The sequence below is a fragment of the Salmo trutta genome, chromosome 15 (genome assembly GCF_901001165.1).
Source record: "Salmo trutta chromosome 15, fSalTru1.1, whole genome shotgun sequence".
NCBI classification, from domain to species: Eukaryota; Metazoa; Chordata; class Actinopteri; order Salmoniformes; family Salmonidae; genus Salmo; species Salmo trutta.
In genome coordinates this window covers 33,241,995-33,268,239 of record NC_042971.1, presented here as the reverse complement: position 1 = coordinate 33,268,239, position 26,245 = coordinate 33,241,995, and the positions used below count along the sequence as shown (strand labels likewise).

General features: G+C 42.7%; 1 protein-coding gene across 9 annotated transcripts in view; it reads right to left on the bottom strand.

Annotated features, from left to right (window-relative positions):
- The window catches only part of fam222ba (family with sequence similarity 222 member Ba), a 72,012-nt gene that overhangs the window by 16,901 nt on the left and 28,866 nt on the right, over window positions 1–26,245 (bottom strand). For 4 of the 9 annotated variants that reach the window (XM_029691116.1, XM_029691115.1, XM_029691110.1 and 1 more), the window contains exon 2: window positions 14,171–14,261. In XM_029691116.1, coding sequence (XP_029546976.1) covers window positions 14,171–14,192 — 22 coding nt within the window. In that variant the 5' untranslated portion in view covers window positions 14,193–14,261. Of the gene's footprint in view, window positions 1–5,242; window positions 5,783–14,170; window positions 14,262–22,188; window positions 22,692–26,245 lie in introns of those variants that run through there. The other 5 variants (XM_029691111.1, XM_029691109.1, XM_029691112.1 and 2 more) reach the window with 3 other exon arrangements.

Genomic DNA, 26,245 nt, shown 5'->3' with positions numbered 1-26,245 from the left:
TCATAGTGAATTGCTGCAAAGAAACCAATACTAAAAGGACACTAATAATAAGAAGAGACTTGCTTAGGCCAAGAAACACAAGCAATGGAGATTAGACTGGTGAAAATCTGTCCTTTGGTCTGATGAGTCAAAATTAGATTTTTGTTCCAACCGCCGTGTCTTTGTGAGACGCAGTGTAGGTGAACAGATGATCTACACATGTGTGGTTCCCACCGTGAAGCATGGAGGAGGTGGTGTGATGGGTGCTTTGCTGGTGACACTGTCAGTGCTGTTTAGAATTCAAGGCACACTTAACCAGCATGGCTACCACAGTATTCTGCAGCGATAAACCATCCCACCTGGTTTGCGGTAATGAGACTATTATTTGTTTTTCAACCCGACAATAACCCAACACACCTCCAGGCTGTGTAAGGTCTAATTGACCAAGGAGAGTGATGGAGTGCTGCATCAGATGACGTGGCCTCCACAATCACACGATCTCAACCCATTTAAGATGGTTTGGGATGAGTTGGACCGCAGAGTGAAGGAAAAGCAGCCAACAAGTGCTCAGCATATGTGGGAACTCCTTCATGACTGTTGGAAAAGCATTCCAAGTGAAGCTGGTTGAAAGAATGCCAAGACTGTGCAAAGCTATCATCAAGGCAAAGGGTGGCTACTTTGAAGAATCTAAAATATGCGTTATTTCTTAGTTTGATGTCGTCCATATTATTCTACAATGTAGAAAATAGTAAAAATAAAGAAAAACCCTTGAATGAGTAGGTGTCCAAACTTTTGACTGGTACTGTATGCGAGAACACTTAGTCAGATTGAGAGAGAGCAGCTGGAGTAGCAGTGTTCTATGGGGTGATCCATGTCTCCATCATCGCCAAAAAGTCAAGGGACTGAAGGGTAGCATAGGCTGAAATGAACTATGCGTTCTTGACTGCGGATCGGCATTTCCAAACGCTGCCAGAGACCAGGAATTCTTAAGGCTAAAATATTTTCAGTGGAGCTCCTTGTCATTTAGGCTATTCTAAGAATATCTTTGAGAGGGGGGAACGTTGTCAGAAGTACTGAATAGGAGAATACCAGCATTCCAACGGTGTCAGAATTACACCCAATTCTAAGCACTTGAGACAGTTTTACAACCGGAGTAAGCAGCATTGGTTTCATCAACTGTGCACCCGTATCAACTGCATGTCAGCCATTATACACGAGTGCTGGTGGAACGGTTTTTAGTACATCGGAATGACAATTGCATTAATACATGCAACAAGCTAAATAGTTAACTAGTGAGGTAGCCAATTTAAAGCATATTGTGTTGTTTTGCTGGTTATCTATTTAGATTTGTAAGTCGCTCTGGATAAGAGCGTCTGCTAAATGACTTAAATGTAAATGTATACCAGGGTATTTGGATATAGCCATGGGATGGTTTTACTGACAAGGTACAACTCTGTCGTTCTGCCCCTGAACAAGGCAGTTAATCCACTGTTCCTAGGCCGTCATTGAAAATAAGAATTTGTTCTTAACCTTTAGTTAAATAAAAGGTAAAAAAAAATGTAGCTAAGTGGTTAGGGTCACTTAGTAACAGCAGAGAATCCCCTCTGGATCAAGAGTCTTGCTGTCTAATATTTGTTTTCTGCATGCAGCAAACTGAGTATACTTTTTTGTTACTTGAATAACTTTAAGAGTCTGTCCTGCAAATACTTTAGGTCAGAGACTCAAAATGTTCGCAATGCGCTCATTAGCATTTAGTTAGCATTCTCTATTGGATTTTACATGCATCTTTTCGTTTTGCTAACCTTCGAATTACAGCGGATCAGTGAGGTTTGAAAATGGTGCCCTTGTGTTCAGTGCCGGTATTACCGAATATCCCGATATGGCTCAAGGTCGTTATGAAGGTATGGCAATCTGGATAACGCCCAAGTGCACTGGCACACGCAGGTAATGCATAACACCATGCCCTTTTCAGGATTTTCATGACTAACAATTAGCTATAACTGGGCAAATAACTCACTAACAAGCAATGAATATCAACCACGTGTACAGTAGGTTGACTTCGATCAAGAAAATGCAGGCCTCCAATAATTCTACTCCGAAGCGCTCTGCAGAGATTGGTAGGACAGTGCACAACACATGGCAACTGGAGGACACTTTGAACCAATTTTGATTGGAGTAGCCTAGTTGTTTGACATTGATTTTTGCGGGAATTTATTTTACTTGTCCATTCAGACAACTTAAATCTATAATCTGCTTGTCCAATTGTTTTTTGGGGGGGGGGGGGGGGGTACTTCCTTTGCACATAAACACCTCCCCCACAGCGCCCCTGAATGTCAGAAAACTGGGGAGCGCAGCAGCAAAGGTCAGCCTATGGTAATGCTCCAGCTGACACTCTGCTCTATAGTGGTAGAGAGACTACATCAAGAGATGATGGAACCAGACAGACAGGCAGACAGAAAGACAGACAGGGCAATGGTCTCCTACCTAGTGACTAGGCCACATCAACTTGAAATACATATATCAGACAGAAAAAAAACACAGGGTCTTTCAACAACACAAACACTCAGAAAGTGCAGTAAGACCATTGTTGATAGTCAGGCTCTCTCTAGCACAGCTTTGAGATATCAGATGCTGCAGCTTCATAAGATCAGTGCTCTTCCTCACCACACCCCTGTTCCCTATGTGTATGCGTGGCCTCTGCTACTCCAACGGATTCCTAATTGCCCACATGGTATAACCCAGGTGGGTTAGATTGGTATGATATAGACTTTACTCTGCAGTGACCCAGGCAGGCACCTGTATCCAGCTGGATTACAAGCCTTACTAGCTGCAATTGACTGGACACTTAACATCCCCACATAGCTAACCTTGCAGAACACACTGCAAACCATATTGAATACCATTTTATGCACAGTGTACACAATCAGCCTGCAAAAGTGACTTTATTGTGGGAATTACAATGCCGTTAGCTAGCGTACTAACCTTGTTTCCTGTTAGCTAGCTTACTGGCTAAGACAGTAATATTCGATGCCCATTTCAAAACTACTGTAATGTTTAACACAGCTAAACTTTGCTCGATGAATGAACACAAAATGTGGAAGTGGGTTTTTGACTGGACTATACAAGCTTATTCGATGCTAGCTACCTGATTTGTCAATGTGGACATTATGCATTTAGATCTGATGCCCTGGACAATGTGAAAATCACTGTGATTATAGCCTACAGCTGAATGAGCTGGAAAACGTATGCAAGTGGATGTTTGACCGGACTATACAGCTTGTTAATAATGATTGTTAGTATTTTATTTTTCCCCCTCTCAAATTGGTAGTTTTAGCTTTTAGTTTATTCACTTCTTGATCAGGATCTAGATCAAAAAGCCATGAATAAAGCAGGTGCACTCTACCATTCCTATGTCGTTTTCATCTCTCTAATCTTGTGCTAGGAACTCAAACGTCTAATATGTTCTAAAAGCATTTTCATAACATCGACATGCGTTAGAGACCCATGACATGACGCAGCAAGTGACTCTTAAGTCTCCACCACAACTCATACATCTATAATAGTTGTCTATTTGAGTGAGCCTCTTTTTATAAGAGTTTAGTGATGAGACAATGCTGTACTTGAAAACTGATGCATGCAAGGTCACACGCATAACTTCAAGGCATTTAGAGACGCCATGACATGTCATGTCAAATTGCTCCCATAATTTGACGCGACACAAGCCTATATCTTTCCTCCATTTCTCAGGGGCGTTAGAAAGACAGGCAGAACAACTCACCCATCTAAAAAAAACAGTGTGAGAGGGCCATTTAGAAAATTACACCAGCCAGCTATAATTGCATTAGTCAATATCTCCCCACGTCAGGACAATCTGCATTGGTTAAACATTCAGGAGGAAGTGTTAGGAAATGGATCATAGGGATAATTGCAGAGAAAAACAACCCAATGCTGTCGGGGCAGGAAGAGACCGGGGTTCAGCTGTAGTGTAGCCTATGTAAGGGGAAAACTAGTGCATGTAAGTGTGTGAAAACTAAGAGTGCAGCATCAAAATAAGCAGCATTAGAAAAGATGGGTTCCCGAAAAATGCCTCCTTGCTATAAAAAGGTGAGAAAACCCTGTTTGGTTGGTTGTGAGTATTAACCACTAGTCCTTAGCAGTCTTTCCCATATGTAGGTGAAAGCAATTAAGAGAGCTAAGCCTCTGTGTTGTGATAATGTTTGCGATAATGACTGAGGGAGAAGGAGAGGAGAAAGCAGAACAGGCTGTGTTCTGCTGTTATTTAATTGCATGTTTACCCTGAGGTCATAAGGTCAGTAATAGAGCTAAGGAAAAATCTTGTTGGGAGAAATTCATTGTATCCTAGAGTGTGTGTGAGTGTGTGTGCATACTCCCAGGGACATAGAATTAAATTACTTTTCTTTTGCGAGCGAGGAGAGCTGAATGCCGGGGTAAAAGAAAGAGAAAGGGGAACAGAAAGAAAATAGCTTTTTATCCTTGAATTCCGAACCGGAGCATTCTAAATGAAAAAAGCCCTCGCCTGCTCTTGTGCGTACTGTTCACATCAGTGTGGCCTTCATTAGCCCATCTGGGCTGTACAAACAGCAGAGGCGGAACAGGATTTGCTGAAACAGTGCTGTTGCTAGCCCGGGGCCCACAGGCATGTAAGCTGTCGCTGTTCTGTTCCACTGTGTGTGTGTGTGTGTGTGTGTGTGTGTGTGTGTGTGTGTGTGTGTGTGTGTGGTATATGTGTGTGTATACATGGAGTGTGAGTGTAGGTATGTGTGTGTATACATGGCGTGTGTGTGGTGTATATGTGTGTGCGCGCGTCTTCGACATTCTCACACACAAGAGAGCCTGATGACTGTAGCAGATCCTTAGGTGTGTAGTCCAAGGCTGGGCTGGCTGACATTTTTATTTTTCAACCATAGAGATGCCAGCCCTCAACACGGAATGCTTTTTACAACAAAAGATAATGTGTGTGTAATGCTGTGTACAGTGTATGTTAAAAATGAGTGAGGGAGGGGAGAGACAGTGAGAGAATGGAAAAAGGAGAAACGGAGACAGAGTCAGTATGGCACTGTTTCCAAACAGGCAACAGAAAAGTTCAGAAATCAAACAAAGAAATTGCAGTTGTGGTGATGAGGGAGAGAGAAGGGAGTCTAGAGCAACTCAGAGCTGGTTTAGACACTAAGAGCCTCTTCACACTAACTTTTCGTAAAAATACCGTCAGCTACACATATTATTCAAATGTAAACCTGCATACTTGCTACATCTCGACCGCTACCTCCGGAGTTGAAGCACGACACTCGCCCGACAGTTGCCCCCTTTGAAGCAGGGCTGTGTAAACAGAACTGTCTCGTTGAGCCAACACTCCTACAGTATAAATGGTAATAGCAGAGTAATTTTTTGTAACAGGTAAAATGTATAGACATTTTCCTAATATTTGATACTTGTTTTTTATTGAGTTTTTACCTGAAATTGCAGTAACAGCCTGTTACATTCTGAAATTGTTGCAGTAGCTGCCGTCTGCACTGAGCCACGTAAAACTATGGAAGCCCATCACCACCACCAAAAACATGTAGATCATACAAATAGGAAACGTTTTTTTCATTTGAAACATTGTGTGGTGAATTCAGAGGTGGCGCCACAGGTCCTAGTGTGGTGGTGGCGAGGGTTTGTTTTCCTGGCGCTCAGGCCATATGGTTAAAAATAAATCCTGTAAAAACTCCTGGCCCTAGGGAGGATGAAAACATTAGAAACGCTTTAAAACAGACAACTGCGAATGGACAATAACACATACATACATACACACACATACACACACACACACACACACACACACACACACACACACACACACACACACACACAGTGGCAAGAAAGAGTATGTGATCCCTTTGGAATTACCTGGATTTCTGCATAAATTGGTAATTTGATCTGATCTTCATCTAGGTCACAACAATAGACACACATAGTGTGCTTAAACTAATAACACACAGATTGTATTTTTGTCTATATTGAATATATCATTTAAACATTCACAGTGTAGGTTGGAAAAAGTATGTGAACCCCTAGGCTAATGACTTCTCCAAAAGCTAATTGGAGTCAGGAGTCAGCTAACCTGGAGTCCAATCAATGAGACAAGATTGGAGATGTTGGTTAGAGCTGCCTTACCCGATAAAAAAAAACAAACACAAACTTTGAGTTTGCTATTTACAAGAAGCATTGCCTTATGTCAACCATGCCTCTAACAAAAGAGATCTCAGAAGACGTAAGATTAAGAATTGTTGACTTGCATAAAGCTGGAAAGGGTCACAAAAGGATCTTTAAAAGCCTTGATGTTCATCAGTCCACGGTAAGACAAATTGTCTATAAATGGAAAGTTCAGCACTGTTCCTACTCTCCCTAGGAGTGGCCGTCCTGCAAAGATGACTGCAATAGCACAGCGCAGAATGCTCAATGAGGTTAAGAAGAATCCTAGAGTGTCAGCTAAAGACTTACAGAAATCTCTGGAACATGCTAACATCTTTGTTGACGAGTCTACGATACGTAAAACACTAAACAAGAATGGTGTTCATGGGAGGACACCACGGAAGAAGCCACTGCTGTCCAAAAAAAACATTGCTGCATGTCTGAAGTTTGCAAAAGTGCACCTGGATGTTCCACAGTGCTACTGGCAAAATATTCTGTGGACAGATGAAACTACAGTTGAGTTGTTTGGAAGAAACACACAACACTGGAGAAAAAAAGGCACAGCACACCAACATCAAAACCGCATCCCAACTGTAAAGTATGGTGGAGGGAGCATCATGGTTTGGGGCTGCTTTGCTGCCTCAGGGCCTTGACAGCTTGCTATCATCGACGTAAAAATGAATTCCCAAGTTTATCAAGACATTTTGCTGGAGAATGTTAGGCTATCTGTCCGCCAATTGAAGCTCAATAGAAGTTGGGTGATGCAACAGGACAACGACCCAAAACAAAAAAGTAAATCAATAACAGAATGGCTTCAACAGAAGAAAATGTGCCTTCTGGAATGGCCCAGTCCGAGTCCTGACCTCAACACGATTGAGATGCTGTGGCATGACCTCGAGAGCAGTTCACCCCTGACATCACAAGAATATTGCTGAACTGAAACAGTTATGTAAAGAGGAATGGTAAAATATTCCTCCTGACCGTTGTGCAGGTCTGATCCGCAACTACAGAAAACGTTTCGTTGAGGTTATCGCTGCCAAAGGAGGGTCAACCAGTTATTAAATCCAAGGGTTCACATACTTTTCCTACCCTGCACTGTGAATGTTTACACGGTGTGTTCAATAGAGACATGAAAACTTAGAATTGTGTGTGTGTTATTAGTTTAAGCAGAGTGTTTGTCTATTGTTGTGACCTAGATGAAGATCAGATCAAATTTTATTACCAATTAATGCAGAAATCCAGGTATTTCCAGAGGGTTCACATACTTATTTTTTGCCACCACCCACCCATATACGTTCAAAAGTTTGGGGTCACTTACAAATGTCCTTGTTTTTGAAAGAAAAACTAATTTTTTTTGTCCATTAAAATATCAAATTGATCAGAAATACAGTTTAGACATTGTTAATATTGTAAATTACTATTGTAGCTGGAAACAGACGATTTCTAATGGAATATCTACATAGGCGTACAGATGCCCATTATCAGCAACCATCACTCCTGTGTTTAAATGGCACATTGTGATCATTTTAAAAGGCTAATTGATCATTAGAAAAGCCTTTTGCACTTATGTTAGCACAGCTGAAAACTGTTGTACTGATTAAAGAAGCAATAAAACTGGCCTTCTTCAAACTAGTTGAGTATCTGGAGCATCAGCATTTGTAAAATGGCCAGAAGCAAAGTACTTTCTTCTGAAACTCGTCAGTCAATTCTTGTTCTGAGAAATGAAGGCTATTCCATGCAAGAAATTGCCAAGAAACTGAAGATCTCGTACAACACTGTGTACTACTCCCTTCACAGAACAGCGCAAACTGTCTCTAACCAGAATAGAAAAAGGAGTGGGAGGCCCCGGTGCACAACTGAGCAAGAGGACAAGTACATTAGAGAGTCTAGTTTGAGAAACAGACGCCTCACAAGTCCTCAACTGGTAGCTTCAATAAATAGTACCCGCAAAACACCAGTCTCAACATCAACAGTGAAGAGGTGACTCCGGGATGCTGAACTTCTAAGCTCGTCACTACACAGCTGAATCAAATAATCAAAGCTTGACGATGAGTTGGTTATTTGACTCAGCTGTACAGTGCTAGGACAAAAACCAAAACATGCACCAAGGTGGGGCCCCAGGAACGAAACCCCTGCCTTAAAAGACCTTCGCTTGAAAAACGAGAAAAAAAGCTGCAATTGACTGGTTTGCCCATCGTAGTCAGAATAACTCAAGAAATCTGTCATTCATTTTGACGTTTTTGCAGATCTTAGTCGCACAACTTTACATCTAAGATTCTAAGTGCAGTATTTATGTGAAACCATTTGCATAAAAACTATTTGTCTCTCATTGAATGACAAAACATTTCATTGAAGAATCCCTACTGTTGACCAATCACCGACAAATGGGCGTAGAAGACCAAAAACGTCACAAAATATGCACGAATGGTTCCAAACTGTTTCGGATGGGAAGTATGAGGATGCCTTTAGCCTGAATGAGAGCCTCTGGGCCTGCCTAGCCGGTTAGCCAACAAAGTACTGATTGGCTCCTCATCCTCTAGCTGGGGGAGGAAACTGGGGGTGCGTCTGAAATGGGATCCTAGCTCTTATGGCCTGGTCCAACCAACCAACCAACCCACCTACACGTAGGGAATAGCGTGCCATATTAGACACAGGGCTCCTAGGACTGGTAGAGTGAGTGTATGAGTCGGGAGATATTAACTGGAGGCGTCCTGACCTGATCTCATCCTGAGGCCAGTCATTACAACACACACCCACTAATTACCACTCACCCACTTGACTCCTTAATGTGGAAAGTGCGAGACAGGAGTGTGAGTGTGGGGCTACTTATTTACGTATCCATCTTTCCACTCTACATCCATTCACAGTGCAGACAGAGGGTTGGAGAGGACATGCCTCAGTGAGGGAAAAACCAACTGCTTTCAGAGATGTGATAGTCTAAAAACCAACCACAGAGAGGGAGAGAATCCCCAATGGCTGACATGCATTAAAAACCATATTGAGATTTCTGGGCAGCGCTTCAGAGCTGTAGGTTTTTAAACAAAACAATTTAAAAGTCCTACATTTGATTTAGTCACACTAAATACACGTAGCCATTACTCTTCCTGCTTCGCAATTAAGAGTGACACTTGACAGTTAGGTTTGGAGCAGCCCTGGCCTGCATCTGTTCAAACACAGATTGGTACATGGCGGATGACTGATACCTGTGAGGGAGAACGACTTGCACGCCACATGAGAGGAGAGACCCTACTCTGCAGTATACCTTCAGGGGTACACTACAGCCCTGAGATGGGCCTTATCGTCTTCATACAAGAGCAACATTGTCCCTTTTGTCTTTTCTAAATCCCACATCAATGTAATCTAAGAGTTTTACTCTTTATCAAAAGGAGACAATGCAGCCAGGCAGTCACGTGGAGATGTCTGACACCAACACCAAGCTATGTAGTGTTTGTAAAAAGGCAATTCCACGATAACGGAATTGCGCTGAAAAATAATGTATGCTAAACAAAAACCAATGATTTCAAAGTTTAACAAACCATACAAGTCCATACTTATAACAATTTACACTGAACATTTTACAAAAACACATTTCCTGGCAGAATTGTGCAGATGCAAAGTTCAGTAACAGAATTTCTGTAAAATCTCCCTCTGTGTCCACATTTTCCAAAAACTTAAATATCTGGTCCAATTTAAGATTCAACGATGTCTGCAGAAAGAATGGGGTGTCAGCTACGACATGACACATTGACTTTGAAAAAATCTATTTTGGTTATTGAACTACAGTAAGTGAAGTGGATTTACACCCGATAACTGAATTTCATCATCGGTCCCTGATCTGTACTACAAAGAAATGCATAATTATGGATATGAATGTCTTCATGGTGATGTTTCCCAAATAGGTACACAAAAGTTACAAATATGCTTTATAAAATTCACAGATTTCCATGAATCTTGAAACTGGGATTTCTAGGAAACCTGGGAATTTTGCAACCCTAAGAGACAGAGACACAGGCAGGCAGGCAGACAGACAGACAGACAGACAGACAGACAGGCAGGGTGGCAGGGTGGGTTAAATGTGAGAATCCTGTGGGTTGTAAAGCAGCAGTAAGCTGTGATGCCCCCCCCCCGAAGGGACACTAGGGTTTCAGAAGCACTAATGTGTCACATAGCTGTGGTGTGGGCCTACATCAGAGAAACCTACCACACAGCCACTTATGTATGGAATTACAGGTATGCCCAAGGTAACATTCCCAGCAAAAATGTGTGTATCAGCCGTGGGTGCTTCGAAATGTGTGCGTGTGAGATACTGTATGAGTGAGTCAAAATGTGACGTAAAAGGTGTGCGTACTGTGTAGCGTGATTCAAAATGTGGACGTGTGCTTCAAAATGTGTGTGATTGAGTGCATACTGCACAAGCAGGCAGGCAGAGAGAGGAGAGTGGGACAGATGCCAGTGTTGTGTGTTATCTGACTGGTCAAACTAGTGAAAAACAGTTTAATGCCTGTCAGCAGCCCAAACACATGACTGCGCACTCCACCCTCTCCATTTTGGTTTAGTCTCAAATGGGCTTGACTCAGTGTCTGTAGAAATGGCATCCTATTCCCTATATAGTGCCTGCCTATATAGTGCACTATATGGGGAATAGGGTGCCATTTCAGACCCAGCCTGATTTTGTGTGTGGACAGAGCCGAGCTAATGCGCAACAGCATTGTTCCAGGCAGGCAAGCGTAGCAGCATAGGGAAATGAAGATGGAGTGGCTTGATTTCATTTATGAGCAGGTGCATCCATTTTGTGCTGCTCTTCCCCTGCCTCGCTCGCTCACATTCAAGCGCTTATCAGAAATTGGACACGCCGGTGACAAATTGAGCCTGCGATTAAAGGGAGAAAGAGGAACGCTTTTAAAGTGCTGCTGATTGGGATCCCAGGCTGTCCTCACATAGGAATCAGAGGTGGAGTTGTGTGTGTACACATGTGGAACAGTGGTTCCCGACACCCTCCTCTCTCTCTCTCCAGGTGTTCCAACGGCTATCATTTCTCCTCTGAGTGCTCAGCAAACAGATCCAAATCAATGCAGCTGTTCCTCGCTCTGAGGACAGACACTCGCGAGAGGAGACTCCGGCGTAGGTCAGCAGCAGCACCAGGGTGTCAGGTGGCTTGATTTAGGAGGAGGCTCACTGCAGCTCCAGTAGTCTGAGCTGTGGGAGAGCTAAGGCCATTAAATCATCCTAAAAGGGCTTAACACACACAAACCACCATGCAGACAGGCAGTGTTACACAACCAGCCACATAACTGAGCAGAGCACCGCCGCACTCAGTCTGGCTTGGAACATTTATCCACAGCGCCATTAAACTATCCTGATCTCTTATACATATAGCCTAAATACACACAGACACACACACAGTCAGAGATGCACACCAAAATGTGGTGAGAGACTAAGCCTGCCCTGCCCTGCCCTCCCTGTATGTCAGGCTCCTTTTCCCTCCATGTGCTGGATTTCCTGGTCGATACAACCCAAAAGCCCAAACAATTATATTTCCTGTCCATGTACAGCAGCAGGTAAGGTCAGCTCAATTGCAATGTTGACATCAACACAGGGCCTGTCTGGGATAAAAGAGATCCTTCTCTGTGGCCAGGGTGTCTAAAGGTGTGTTGCCAGGGGAAGAGAGTGGCAGACATTTGGGATCCCTTCATGTCCTTTGTGTGTGTGCGCGTATGTGTGTGTGCATGCGTGCCCCCACTGCGGAGTACGCCAGCTCCCGGCCCTTATCCTGCATGGCAAACATCTCACCCGTGTGTCTGCATGGGAACATCTGGCCCTCCCAGGCTCACAGAGCAGCAGCCCCGGCCAAAGCACACCGCACTGCCCATCTGTCTGCCTGTCCAAAGCCAAAGCATACCACACAGTCTATTTATTCACTACATCTGTCTGTCTGTCTGTCATAGCCAAAGCATACCAGTCTGTCTGTCTCCCAAAGAAAGTCAGCACCTCTCTGCCCTTGCCACTCACTGGGAGAGGAGGAAGCATGGTCTGCATTGCAAATACCCGATTGTCACAAAAGTATTCATATTTATTGAGATATTATTCCCTAAAAAAATAGGAGTACACCAGTTATGGTTAAAATGAGCAACACACACACTCTTCCATCATGCCTTCTCAAACTACCTAACTCACATAGCCATCTTTCCCCTAGCTGTCCAATGGTTAAAGACTGATGAGGCCCGCTCAAAGGTTTATGCAATTGAACGCAACATTAATGCACCTGACAGCACATTCTTCGCTATTGACCCTCTTTCTCCTGCAATAGGGCCCGGAGGCAACAGTCAGGCTGAGATAGCAGTCTTGAGCTGATGAAGGAGGGGACTTTGGATGGAGCAGCCTAATGATAAATGAATCTCTCAGTTATGGCTTGGCTAGAACAGCCCAGACCCAACCAGGGCAGCTCAGAGGACAAATGACCATTTATCAAAGTTGACATGAACTGAACACCACCACCACCACATCACATCAACACAGCGTATATAGGCCTACAGGACAGTATGTACTAGGCCTATTTAAAGTCAATCTGCTGTTGATGTGCACAAGTGGTTATTTCATGTGAACTATTTAGCAGAAATGAGAGACATGGCTTGCGCTAACCATCCCATCACTATTCCAGCTGCCATGACATAGCTGCACTTCCTCTGCACCTTCAGGAGGTCTGCTAGTCAGGGATAATTGGGGTCTCTAAAGAGCAGACCCATCGGCCCCCCACACACACTGCAGAGACAGAGAGCGATGGGTGGTACTGGGTAAAGGAATCCTCAGGGCAGGGTGTGGATGGCTGAGCTGTTATACCCTGTTCTGCTCCCTCTGTCACATGGGAGAGGCAGGCAGCAGGCAGTGACACAGGTGATTTAGTGAGGAGTCAGGCAGGGTGCAGGGTGGCTTAACACAGCCTGCTGGCCTTAGCAACAGACTAGACATCCATATGGAGTGCCACTGATAAGGCCCAGCTAGTATGTTCGTTTAGCTAGAGCACTGAATAATGGGTAAGGGAGGAAAAAACACTGGTGATAGGGAAACTGCACAGTTAAATACACTCCACATACAAAAACAACTTATACAATGTGTAGGTCGAGGTATGAGATTGTATTTGACCGTAATAAGATGGCATTTTATAAGTTAGAAGTTGTTCGAAAAAACATGCAGCGACTCTAAAACTCAAAGCGTGCGAATTACAGATGCAGGGAATGAGACTGAATGACAAATGAGTTTGAGGGGGTCTTTAGAGGGGTCTGCAATTCATTTGCTAATCCATCCATCTAACTGTGCGTGCCTCATCTAACGACAAGAGAGGTGAGTGGAGTGCTGCTGCTGGTATTAAAAAGCTTGTTGTTCTGGGTGTGTGGGATTCTCTTAGGAAGCATGGCCCTTTGCCCTAAAAGCCTGGCCCAGGCTGTTGAATGGGTTCAGCACTTCACACAATTTTTAACTACGTTTTATTAACCCCAAAACTCAAATTGTGCATTTAATCTATTAGTTCATTGTAAAGCAGTATGTGGGTGGTGATATGGTGATACAAAGTGTATGTGAGTGAGTGAGTGAGTGAGTGAGTGAGTGAGTGAGTGAGTGAGTGAGTGAGAGAGAGAGAGCACTGTAAAACAGTCCATTCGGGGGGAATTAAAGAAGCCAAAAGGACAGGTTTGTTGTTCTTTCAAAACCAGCTGTCACTAGCAATCAAATCAAAATGTATTTGTCACATGTGCCGAATACAACAGGTGTAGAACTTACAGTGAAATGCTTACTTATAAGCCCTTTTAAACAACAACGCAGTTAGTGAATATTTACTAAATAAAAAAGCAACAAAACAAGAATAATGAGGCTATATACAGAGGGTACTGGCACCGAGTTAATGTGCAGGGGTATGGGTTAGTCGAGGTAATATGTACATGGAGGTCATTCAGGTCATTCGTTCAAAGAAGTGCAACAGACAGTAGCAATAGAAAGTCAGCAGTACCTTCAAGTATTAGCTCATACATACCACAGTGGTATGATGGTTCCTGTCAGCTTCATGGGAGTAGTACGGAATTTAAGGCAGGCACTCCTCCCTGAGTGGAAAGAAGATTTCCAGAAAGATTAACCCAGCTTCCTTTAATAGCCCCTGACAAGAGGTAAAATCAGACATTACAGGAAGCTATGCTAAACTGCATCCTCACAGTAATTAGATCAGGAAAATGACTATTTTTCCCCCTGTGTACACACTGCTGTTGATCAAAACCCTAATGATGGCGTCAGTGGTGTGGGTTGGCAAAATCGAGATCTCCCTATAGGACAGGAGCCTGTCAGGCCTAAATCCTCGCTCTATACAAAAGGGGAAAAAAAGAGAGTGAAATGGGACTAACAATGCTTTACACAAAGTAGGCCTAACAAAAGACAAAATAAAACACTCAGGGTAAAAAGTGATCCATAAACTGCACATTGTGAAAATACTGTTACAAGAGATTGTCTGGTCTTTTTGACGGTAGGCCTAACAAATCATTTCACATCTTTTTATCTGCCTGATGACTGGGCCTATATCATGTCTTACGAGAGAGAGATACAAACAGTTGAAGTCAGAAGTTTACATACACTTATGTTAGTCATTAAAACTCGTTTTTCAACCACTCCACAAATTTTTGTTAACAAACTATAGTTTTGGCAAGTCGGTTAGGACATCTACTTTGTGCATGACACAAGTAATTTTTCCAAACAATTGTTTACAGACAGATTATTTCACTGTATCACAATTCCATTGGGTCAGAAGATTACATACACTAATATGACTGTGCCTTTAAACAGCTTAGAAAATTCCAGAAAATTGTGTAATGACTTTAGAAGCTTCTGATAGGCTAATTGACATCATGAGTCAATTGGAGGTATTTCAAGGCCAACCTTCAAACTCAGTGCCTCTTTGCTTGACATCATGGAAAAAAATCAAAAGAAATCAGCCAAGACCTCAGAAAAAAAAAATGGTAGACCTCTACAAGTCTGGTTCATCCTTGGGAGCAATTTCCAAACACCTGAAGGTACCACATTCATCTGTACAAACAATAGTAGGCAAGTATAAACACCATGGGACCATGCAGCTGTCATACCGCTCAGGAAGGAGATGCGTTCTGTCTCTTAGAGATGAATGTACTTTGGTGTGAAAAGTGCAAATCAATCCCAGAACAGCAGCAAAGGACCTTGTGAAGATGCTGGAGGAAACAGATACAAAAGTATCTATATCCACATTAAAACGAGTCCTATATCGACATAACATGAAAGGCCGCTCAGCAAGGAAGAAGCCACTGCTCCAAAATCGCCATAAAAAAGCCAGACTATGGTTTGCAACTGCACATGGGGCCAAAGATCATACTTTTTGGAGAAATGTCCAAAATAGAACTGTTTGGCCATAATGACTATTGTTATTTTTGGATGAAAAGGGGGGATGCTTGCAAGACGAAGAACACCATCCCAACCATGAAGCACGGTGGTGGCAGCACACACAGAGTGAGGGGGAAAAAGTATTTGATCCCCTGCTGATTTTGTACGTTTGCCCACTGACAAAGAAATGATCAGTCTATAATTTTAATGGTAGGTTTATTTGAACAGTGAGAGACAGAATAACAACAAAAAAATCCAGAAAAAGGCATGTCAAAAATGTTATAAAATGATTTGCATTTTAATCAGTCTATAATTAAAATTAGACTGATCATTTCTTTGTCAGTGGGCAAACGTACAAAATCAGCAGGGGATCAAATACTTTTTCCCCCTCACTCTGTGTGTGCTGCCACCACCGTGCTTCATGGTTGGGATGGTGTTCTTCGTCTTGCAAGCATCCCCCCTTTTCATCCAAAAATAACAATAGTCATTATGGCCAAACAGTTCTATATATAACAATGTTGTCCCTGACATCCTTGGAGAGCTCTTTGGTCTTGGCCATGGTGGAGAGTTTGGAATGAGATTAGGAGCACTCCCTTTAAGAATGTGCATATATATATATATATATAAGTCGGAAGTTTACAAACACCTTAGCCAAATGCATTTAAAAACTCAGTTTCTCACAATTCCTGACATTTAATCCTAGTAAAAATCACCACTTTATTTTAACGATGTGAAACGTCAGAATAAAAGTAGAGAGAATGATTTTTTTCAGCTTTTATTTCTTTCATCACATTCCCAGTTGGTTAGAAGTTTACATACACTCAATTGGTATTTGGTAGCATTGCCTTTCAAATTGTTTAACTTGGGTCAAACGTTTTGGGTAGCCTTCCAAAAGATGTTAGGTGAATTTTGGCCCATTCCTCCTGACAGAGCTGGTGTAACTGAGTCAGGTTTGTAGACCTTGCTCGCACACGCTTTTTCAGTTCTGCCCACACATTTTCTATAGGATTGAGGTTAGGGCCTTGTGATGGCCACTCAAATCCCTTGACTTTGTTGTCCTTAAGCCATTTTGCCACAACTTTGGAAGTATGCTTGGGGTCATTGTCCATTTGGAAGACCCATTTGCGGCCAAGCTTTAACTTCCTGACTGATGTCTTGAGATGTTGCTTCAATATATCCACATCATTTTCCTCCCTCAAGATAACATCTATTTTGTGAAGTGCACCAGTCCCTCCTGCAGCAAAGCGCCGCCACAAATTGATGCTGCCACCCCCGTGCTTCACAGTTGAGATGGTGTTCTTCGGCTTGCAAGCCTCCCCCTTTTTTCTCCAAACATAACGATGGCCATTATGGCCAAACAGTTCTATTTTTGTTTCATCAGACCAGAGGAAATTTCTACAAAAAGTATGATCTTTGTCCCCATGTGCAGTTGCAAACTGTAGTCTGGCTTTTTTAATGGCGGTTTTGGAGCAGTGGCTTCTTTCTGTCGATACAGGACTCGTTTTACTGTGGATATAGATACTTTTGTACCCGTTTCCTCCAGCATCTTCACAAGGTCCTTTGCTGTTGTTCTGGGATTGATTTGCACTTTTCGCACCAAAGTACGTTCACCTCTAGGAAACAGAATGCGTCTCCTTCCTAAGCGGTATGACGGCTGGGCGGTCCCATGGTGTTTATACTCGCGTACTATTGTTTGTACAGATGACCCTGGTACCTTCAGGCATTTAGAAATTGCTCCCAAGGAAGAACCAGACTTGTGGAGGTGTACAATTTATTTTCTGAGGTCTTGGCTGATTTATTTTGCTTGACATAATGGGAAAATCAAAGAGGCACTGAGTTTGAAGGTAGGCCTTGAAATAGATCCACAGGTCCACCTCCAATTGACTGAAATTATGTAAATTAGCCTATCAGAAGCTTCTAAAGCTATGACATCATTTTCAGGAAACTTCCAAGCTGTTTAAAGGCACAGTCAACTTAGTGTACGTAAACTTCTGACCCACTAGAATTGTGATACAGTGAATTATAAGTGAAATAATCTGTCTGTAAACAATTGTTGGAAAAATTACTTGTGTCATGCAAAATATATGTCTTAACCGACTTTCCAAAACTAGTTTGTTAACCTGTTGGGGCTAGGGGGCAGTATTTGCACGGCCGGATAAAAAAAACGTACCCGATTTAAACTGGTTACTACTCTTGCCCAGAAACGAGAATATGCATATAATTAGTAGATTTGTATAGAAAACACTAACGTTTCTAAAACTGTTTGAATGGTGTCTGAGTATAACAGAACTCATATGGCAGGCCAAAACCTGAGAAGATTCCATACAGGAAGTGCCCTGTCTGACAAATTGTTCTCCTTCTGCGGCCTCTCTATCGAATATACAGCATCTCTGCTGTAACGTGACATTTTCTAAGGCTTCCATTGGCGCCAGAAAGTGGAATGACGTCTCTCCAGTCTCTGGGCGAAAAACAGCAGGAGATTTTGTGAGTGGTCAGGCTGAGAACAGTGACACTGGAGATGCGCGTTCATGTGAATTCTCCATGTTTTTCTTTCTCTCTTTGAATGAATACAACGTCGCCCGGTTGGAATATTATCGCTATTTTACGAGAAAAATCGCATAAAAATTGATTTTAAACAGCGTTTGACATGCTTCTAAGTACGGTAATGGAATATTTTGACATTTTTTTGTCACAAAATGCGCTCGCGCGTCACCCTTCGGATACTGACCTGAACGCACGAACAAACAAAATGGAGCTATTTGGATATAACTATGGATTATTTGGAACCAAAACAACATTTGTTGTTGAAGTAGAAGTCCTGGGAGTGCATTCTGACAAAGAACAGCAAAGGTAATCCAATTTTTCTTTTAGTAAATCTGAGTTTGGTGAGGGCCAAACTTGGTGGGTGTCAAATTAGCTAGCCGTGATGGCCGGGCTATCTACTCAGAATATTGCAAAATGTGCTTTCGCCGAAAAGCTATTTTAAAATCTGACACCGCGATTGCATAAAGGAGTTCTGTATTTATAATTCTTAAAATAATTATGTATTTTGTGAACGTTAATCGTGAGTAATTAAGTAAATTCACTGGAAGTTTGCGGTGGGTATGCTAGTTCTGAACATCACATGCTAATGTAAAAAGCTGTTTTTTGATATAAATATGAACTTGATTGAACAAAACATGCATGTATAACATCATGTCCTAGGAGTGTCATCTGATGAAGATCATCAAAAGGTTAGTGCTGCATTTAGCTGTGGTTTTGGTGACATATATGCTTGCTTTGAAAATGGCTGTGTGATTATTTTTGGCAGGGTACTCTCCTGACATAATCTAATGTTTTGCTTTCGCTGTAAAGCCTTTTTGAAATCGGACAGTGTGGTTAGATTAACGAGAGTCTTGTCTTTAAAATGGTGTAAAATAGTCATATGTTTGAGAAATTGAAGTTATAGCATTCATGAGGTATTTGTATTGTGTGTGTGTACACGTACACACACACACACACACACACACACACACACACACACACACACACACACACACAGCAAAAAAAGAAACGTCCCTTTTTCAGGACCCTGTCTTTCAAAGATTATTCGTAAAAATCCAAATAGATGGATCTTCATGGTAAAGGGTTTAAACACTGTTTCCCATGTTTGTTCAATGAACCATAAACAATTAATGAACATGCACCTGTGGAACGGTCGTTAAGACACTAACAGCTTACAGACGGTAGGCAATTAAAGGTCACAGTTATGAAAACTTAGGACACTGAAGAGGCCTTTTTACTGACTTTGGAAAAACACCAAAAGAAAGATGCCCATGGTCGCTGCTCATCTGCATGAACGTGCCTTAGGCATGCTGCAAGGTGGCATGAGGACCGCAGATGTGGCCAGGGCAATAAATTGCAATGTCTGTACTATGAGACGCCTAAGACAGCGCTACAGGGAGACAGGACGGACAACTGATCATCCTCGCAGTGGTAAACCACGTGTAACAACACCTGCACAGGATCGGTACATCTGAACAGGCTTGTAGGCCTGTTGTAAGGCAGGTCCTCACTAGACATCACCGGCAACAACGTCGCCTATGGGCACAAACCTACCATCACTGGACCAGACAGGACTGGCAAAAAGTGCTCTTCACTGACGAGTCTGTCATGGTCTGGGGTGGTGTGTCACAGCATCATCGGACTGAGCTTGTTGTCATTGCAGGCAATCTCAACGCTGTGCGTTACAGGGAAGACATCCTCCTCCCTCATGTGGTACCCTTCCTGCCGGCTCATCCTGACATGACCCTCCAGCATGACAATGCCACCAGCCATACTGCTCCTTCTGTGCGTGATTTCCTGCAAGACAGGAATTTCAGTGTTCTGCCATGGCCAGCGAAAAGCCCGGATCTCAATCCCATTGCGCACGTCTGGGACCTGTTGGATCGGAGGGTGAGGGCTAGGGCCATTCCCCCCAGAAATGTCTGGGAACTTGCAGGTGCCTTAGTGGAAGAGTGGGGTAACATCTCACAGCAAACACTGGCAAATCTGCAGTCCAGGAGAAGATGCACTGGTGGCCACACCAGATACTGGCTGTTACTTTTAATTTTGATTCCATTTCTGTGGAACTTGTGCAGTTTGTCTCAGTTGTTGAATCTTGTTATGTTCATACAAATATTTACACATGTTAAGTTTGCTGAAAATAAAACGCAGTTGACAGTGAGGACGTTTATTTTTTTTGCTGTGTTTATACACACACAACCATTCAAAAGTTTGGGGTCACTTAGAAATGTCCAAGTTTTCCAAGAAAACATACATGAAATGAGTTGCAAAATGAATAAGAAATAGTTAAGATATTGACAAGGTTATAAATAATGATTTTTAATTGAATTAATAATTGTGTCCTTCAAACTTTGCTTTTGTCAAAGAATCCTCCATTCACAGCAATTACAGCCTTGCAGACCTTTCGCATTCTCGATGTCAATTTGTTGTAATCTGAAGAGATTTTACCCCATGCTTCCTGAAGCACCTCCCACAAATTGGATTGGCTTGATGGGCATTTCTTATGTACCATACGGTCAAGCTGCTCCCAAAACAGCTCAATAGGGATGAGATCCGGTGACTGTGCTGGCCACTCCATTATAGACAGAATACCAGCTGACTGCTTCCCTAAATAGTTTGTGCATAGTTTGGAGCTGTGTTTTGGGTCATTGTCCTGTTGTAGTAGGAAATTGGCTCCAATTAAGCACCGTCCACAGGGTATGGCATGGCGTTGCAAAATGGAGTGATCTCCTTCCTTCTTCAAGATCCCTTTTACCCTGTACAAATCTCCCACTTTAGCACCACCAAAGCACCCCCAGACCATCACATTGCCTCTACCATGCTTGACAGATGGCGTCAAGCACGCCTCTGGCCTCTGTTCATTTTTTCTGCGTCTCACCAATGTTCTTCTTTGTGATCCGAACACCTCAAACTTAGATTTGTCTGTCCTTAACACTTTTTTCCCCCAATCTTCCTCTGTCCAGTGTCTGTGTTATTTTGCTCATCTTAATCTTTTCTTTTTATATGTCAGTCTAAGATATGGCTTTTTCTTTGCAACTCTGCCTAGAAGGCCAGCATCCCGGATTCGCCTCTTCATTGTTGACATTTAGACTGGTGTTTTGCGGGTACTATTTAATGAAGCTGCCAGTTGAGGACTTCTGAGGCGTCTGTTTCTCAAACTAGACACTAATGTACTTGTCCTCTTGCTCAGTTGTGCACCGGGGCCTCCCACTCCTCTTCTATTATGCTTAGAGACAGTTTGTGCTGTTCTGTGAAGGGAGTAGTACAGAGCGTTGTACGAGACCTTCAGTTTCTTGGCAATTTCTCGCATGGAATAGCCTTCATTTCTCAGAACAAGATTAGACTGATGAGTTTCAGAAGGAAGGTCTTTGTTTCTGGCCATTTTGAGCCTGTAATCGAACCCACAAATGCTGACGCTCCAGATACTCAACTAGTCTAAAGAAGGCCAGTTTTATTGCTTCTTAAAATCAGAACAACAGTTTTCAGCTGTGCTAACATAATTGCAAAAGGGTTTTCTAATGATCAATTAGCCTTTTAAAATGATCAACTTGGATTAGCTAACAACGTGCCATTGGAACACAGGGGTGATGGTTGCTGATAATGGGCCTCTGTACGCCTATGTAGATATTCCATTAAACATAAGACATTAACAATGTCTACACTGTATTTCTGATCAATTTGATGTTATTTTAATTGACTTTCAAAAAAAATTCTAAGTGACCCCAAACTTTTGAACGGGTGGGTGTAATATATATACACAGTAATGGAGATGGGTGAGAGATGGTGGTGGTGAGAGAGAAGACAGCAATTAACATTTTGAATGTTCTCCGGTATCCACTCTCCTCCATCCCTGGTCAGCTGGTGGTGTTGATGTAGCTAGACCTTAGCAGCACCTGGGGCCTCATTTATCAACCGTGCGTAAATGTCTTACTAAATTCTGGCGTATGTGGAGATTAAATTATTGGGATGTATCAAACTGTTGCACACAACGTATACGCATGTTTTCATTGATAAATCAGAGCCTTATTATATTTGTGTGGTCGTGAATGAGCGCTACAATCCCGCTGGAAAACACCCTCAAATCACCTTTTATTGGTAACAAAACATCCTCATTTGCTGTACGATTTGGAGATGTTGGAACTGGGCCAAGACTGTTCCTAAAATAAAGCACAATGGCAAATTTGATCACATATTTCTGTAGAGTTGTGGGTAGAATGTTGTAGTACATTTTCCAAACAAAAAATGCATGCCGCCCTGCGAGTGCCAAACTTTGGCCGCGCATTCTGCAAGATTGGTTGTCCTTTCAAACAATTGAAAAGTAAATGCTACAGCCCACACGTCAATGCAAAATACTAATGTCCAATATTTTGTTTATCAATACATGATTGTGCCTCCATCTCTTGCCTTCATATAGGCTCTGAAATTAAATAGGCTATGTCAAGCTCCTAATACACACAGCAATAGGCTTCTGTAGCTTATCCATACTGTCAAGGCTACCTACCGGTGTATTTACTTTGGAGCATGCTTTGCTATTGAATGAGCGATTGATAAAAATGGTAGCCTACTATTTGTTGTGTAGCGGTAATAATTTAAAAGCAGTTAAATGTCCTTTTCTGACTTTCTTCAATATGATTAAAGCCTTTATAATAAAAGTTAAATATACATTAGACGACATGTTGCTGTGCGATTCCCTTACCAATGGCAAATGCATCCGTTTTATCATTAGGCCTACGTTTTGATGATTTTATTAGCTTACCATTGTTATAATTCCTGTGCATCAAACACCTGCCATTTACCTCAAAGTAAGAATAAGCCTATTTCCTTGCAATACAGTTGATCAACCTACCAGAAGTTTTGTGCAGGCACGGTTTGAGATTTGGTGGAGATACACACTTTCTAGTAAAGTTCAAAATGGATAAATACTAACCTTGCGGGAAAACTGGAGCACACAATGTTTAGAGTATTTTTTGTGCGCACGCACCTTGATAAATGAGGGCCAGGCCCCTGGTCCCTGATGGGGTGAGAGCAGGGGGGCAATTTACGATTCATTACAGAAAGCTGACACGACGGCCTGGTCAACCCGTGCCACGAAACCCTGGATTGTCAAATACAGGAAGACGGGTGATTCCCTTTGACTGAGCACACACACACACACACACACACACACACACACACACACACACACACACACACACACACACACACACACTCTATACACTCAGTCAGGCTTGCACAAGCACTTTAAAATGTGGCTCCAGCCTTTCAAATTCCAGCAAGCTTCCATCTCAATCCACAGCAATCTGCAGCTGAATGAAGTGAAAGTACTTCTGTTCTGGGGCCATTTTTCACAATGTGAGTAATAAAAAAGGATGTGCAGCAGCCTCTACACAACTACATGATAGAAGTTAACATTCTTGCTTCAATTCAATGCATCCTTTGTAACCCCCCCCCAGCACCTTTAATAGGAATACATACACACACACACACACACACACTAGCCGGACATAATGGACAATTTCATAATTCACTCCAGAGCTCGACAACCGCAGACAAAGGAGGGAAATGGCAAGAGATCCGCCAATCATTGATCACTGAAAGATTTCAGACAAAGGGAGTCCAAACAAAACGAGGCTGCTGCTTTTCTTCCCTGTGGCATGTTCTGTGTCACTCCACAGCTCCATTGCAACCAAATCCTCACAATAAAGGAGGTCACTGACAAGAGACTCTCTTACAAGAGCACTGACCCCATTTTAACCCTATACAGGTGGCATTGTGCTGCTAAAACAGGAAGCAAAAGCCCTTTTCAAAGGATGTAGGACCAAGCTAGGAGGTTAAAACAGTGCTCTTTATAGTCCTATCTGTAAAGATAATTCATGCTACAAAAAAGGTGGCTCATAGGTGTGGTGGTTAGTGAAGAAAATGCAGACTAGCCTAACCTTCTCACAAGCAAAACAACTCCAGTAAGACTGAAATAGCGTGGCAGATTGAGAGGGCACATCACATAATGCATTTTTATGCCCAAATCCTGGGAAGAGATAAAGAGTATGACCTAAAACACTTTCTAATATGGAAATGACACTACTTGAACACATCCGATTGCTTGCCGTGACTCGATTCAGAATAAATTGAATATTGACTGCCGTAGTTCCCTGGGTGATTTCCATGGCTGGATTCTCTGGTATTCATGTCATACTGCCTAACCTAGTGGACTACATCAACACTAACTATGAACTGTGATTACAGCCAGCCAAACTCCTTCCTGCAGAAACACCATCATCAGCCCTGCACTGTACACACACACACACTCCAGGAAATGCAGCCAGCTGAAGAGGACAAAAACATGGGACTAGAGGAGACATAAACATACGCTAAGCTGGTTTGAGCTGAGCACTGAGCAGCACCCTTGTTTACTACCTCTATAGCAGGGGTGTCAAACTCATTCCATGGAGGGCCGAGGGTTTTTCCTTTCAATTAAGACCTAGACCAGGGGTTCTTTATCCACCTGGGGCCCCTATTCCAGCATTGGGGATCATCCCGCACCCCACCTGCGCAAGCCCCGTCTATTTCTATGGGCACAAGCACTGTTCATGACACAAACTGTTCACACCCCTCTTATTGGTGGAGAGAATTTTGCAGGTTTAAAGCTTAATTCCTGCAATTCTACCCATTTTGTCATGGAGTGCAAAGAAAATGTAGCAGTTTAAAGCTAATCTTCTTGCAATTCTATTCATGTGACATTTAAGTGACAAAAAATTACAACAATATTTATGGGCTAAAAAACATTAGCTGACATGGGCTAGTTGATCTGGACATTTTTGACAAGTTATAAATAGTTCTCTAAGGTATGCAATGACTGACATGACAAGAGGAACTGATGATGCACTACCTAATTTTGAAATTGTACCCTGTGCAATCTACCATTACAACATTCAAGAGTAAGTTTAAAGCCGGAATAAGTTCTTTTAAAAACATTTTTTTTAAGTATGGGAACCGCTGACCTAGACAACCAGGTGAGGGGATTTCCTTACTAATTAATGAACTTAATTCATCAATCAAGTACAAGGATGAAGCGAAAACCCACAGACACACGGCCCTCTGTGGAATGAGTTTGACACGTGCTCTATATGGTATTAAAACTAGTGCAGTGCAATTCACCCCGGTGCAGTAGCCCAATTCAGCAGGCAGTGCAGAGCAGACAGGCACTGGCTGCTAAATCCACCAGTCTGTGTACAGAGGGCTCAGTCTCTGACTGGTTACTGGCGTTTGGACAATGCAGGTGTCAGACAGAACACAACGCCTGTCTGGAATAGCAATTCAGCTCAGTGCATCTGCGGAGGGACTTGTTTAAAGTGGAGGTCAAACAAGAAGTGACAGTTGGATTTTACTGCTCTGACTGAGTGACAACCGTTGCTAATACTTCAAGTTTTATATTGCTGTATTTCCTCCAGCCTGGCTCCTATGGCTGCTGTCCTCAAGCCTCTCTGACTGTCGCTTTCAGCAAAAATAGAGAAAGAATCTGCCACTTTTTCTGACTTGGAAACAAACAGCCATTGACTGACATGCAAGAGATTACCCTGTGAAGGTCACAATTTATCCTAGCCTTCAGCCCCCCTTTCACAACAAAACCCCAAGCCCTTTTTACAACAAGAACGTAATTTCCAAATCTCAATGCATGGTGGTACCATTCACTATCAGCAACAATGGTCTCTAACAGGACCAGAGGGTTAGGCTGTATAAAAGCCTATATTCTGATTAGCTCTCTCTAACACAACACATTTTTTGTCATTTAACTCTTATCCAGAGCAACTTACAGTAATGAGATGCATAGATGTTCTTACTTCTTTGTACTGGTCTCCCGTGGTAATCGAACCCACAATCCTGGTGTTGCATGCGCCATGCTCTACCAACTGAGCCACATGGGACCCACACATGCCATTGAGAGGTGCTGCTGATGATAAACTAAGCAGGTTACGGCAAAGTGCCATAGCACCGACCACCACTCACCTCACTAGCTCTCGCTCGCTCTCTCCCTCTGCCCAGTTTGCCTCTGCTGCACCGTCACCCAGCCCTGCAGTCAGTGCTGGGTCAGCACTGCTCTGATCTGAGGCTCAGGCTGAGCCACTGACTGCTCAATCAGGCCCAC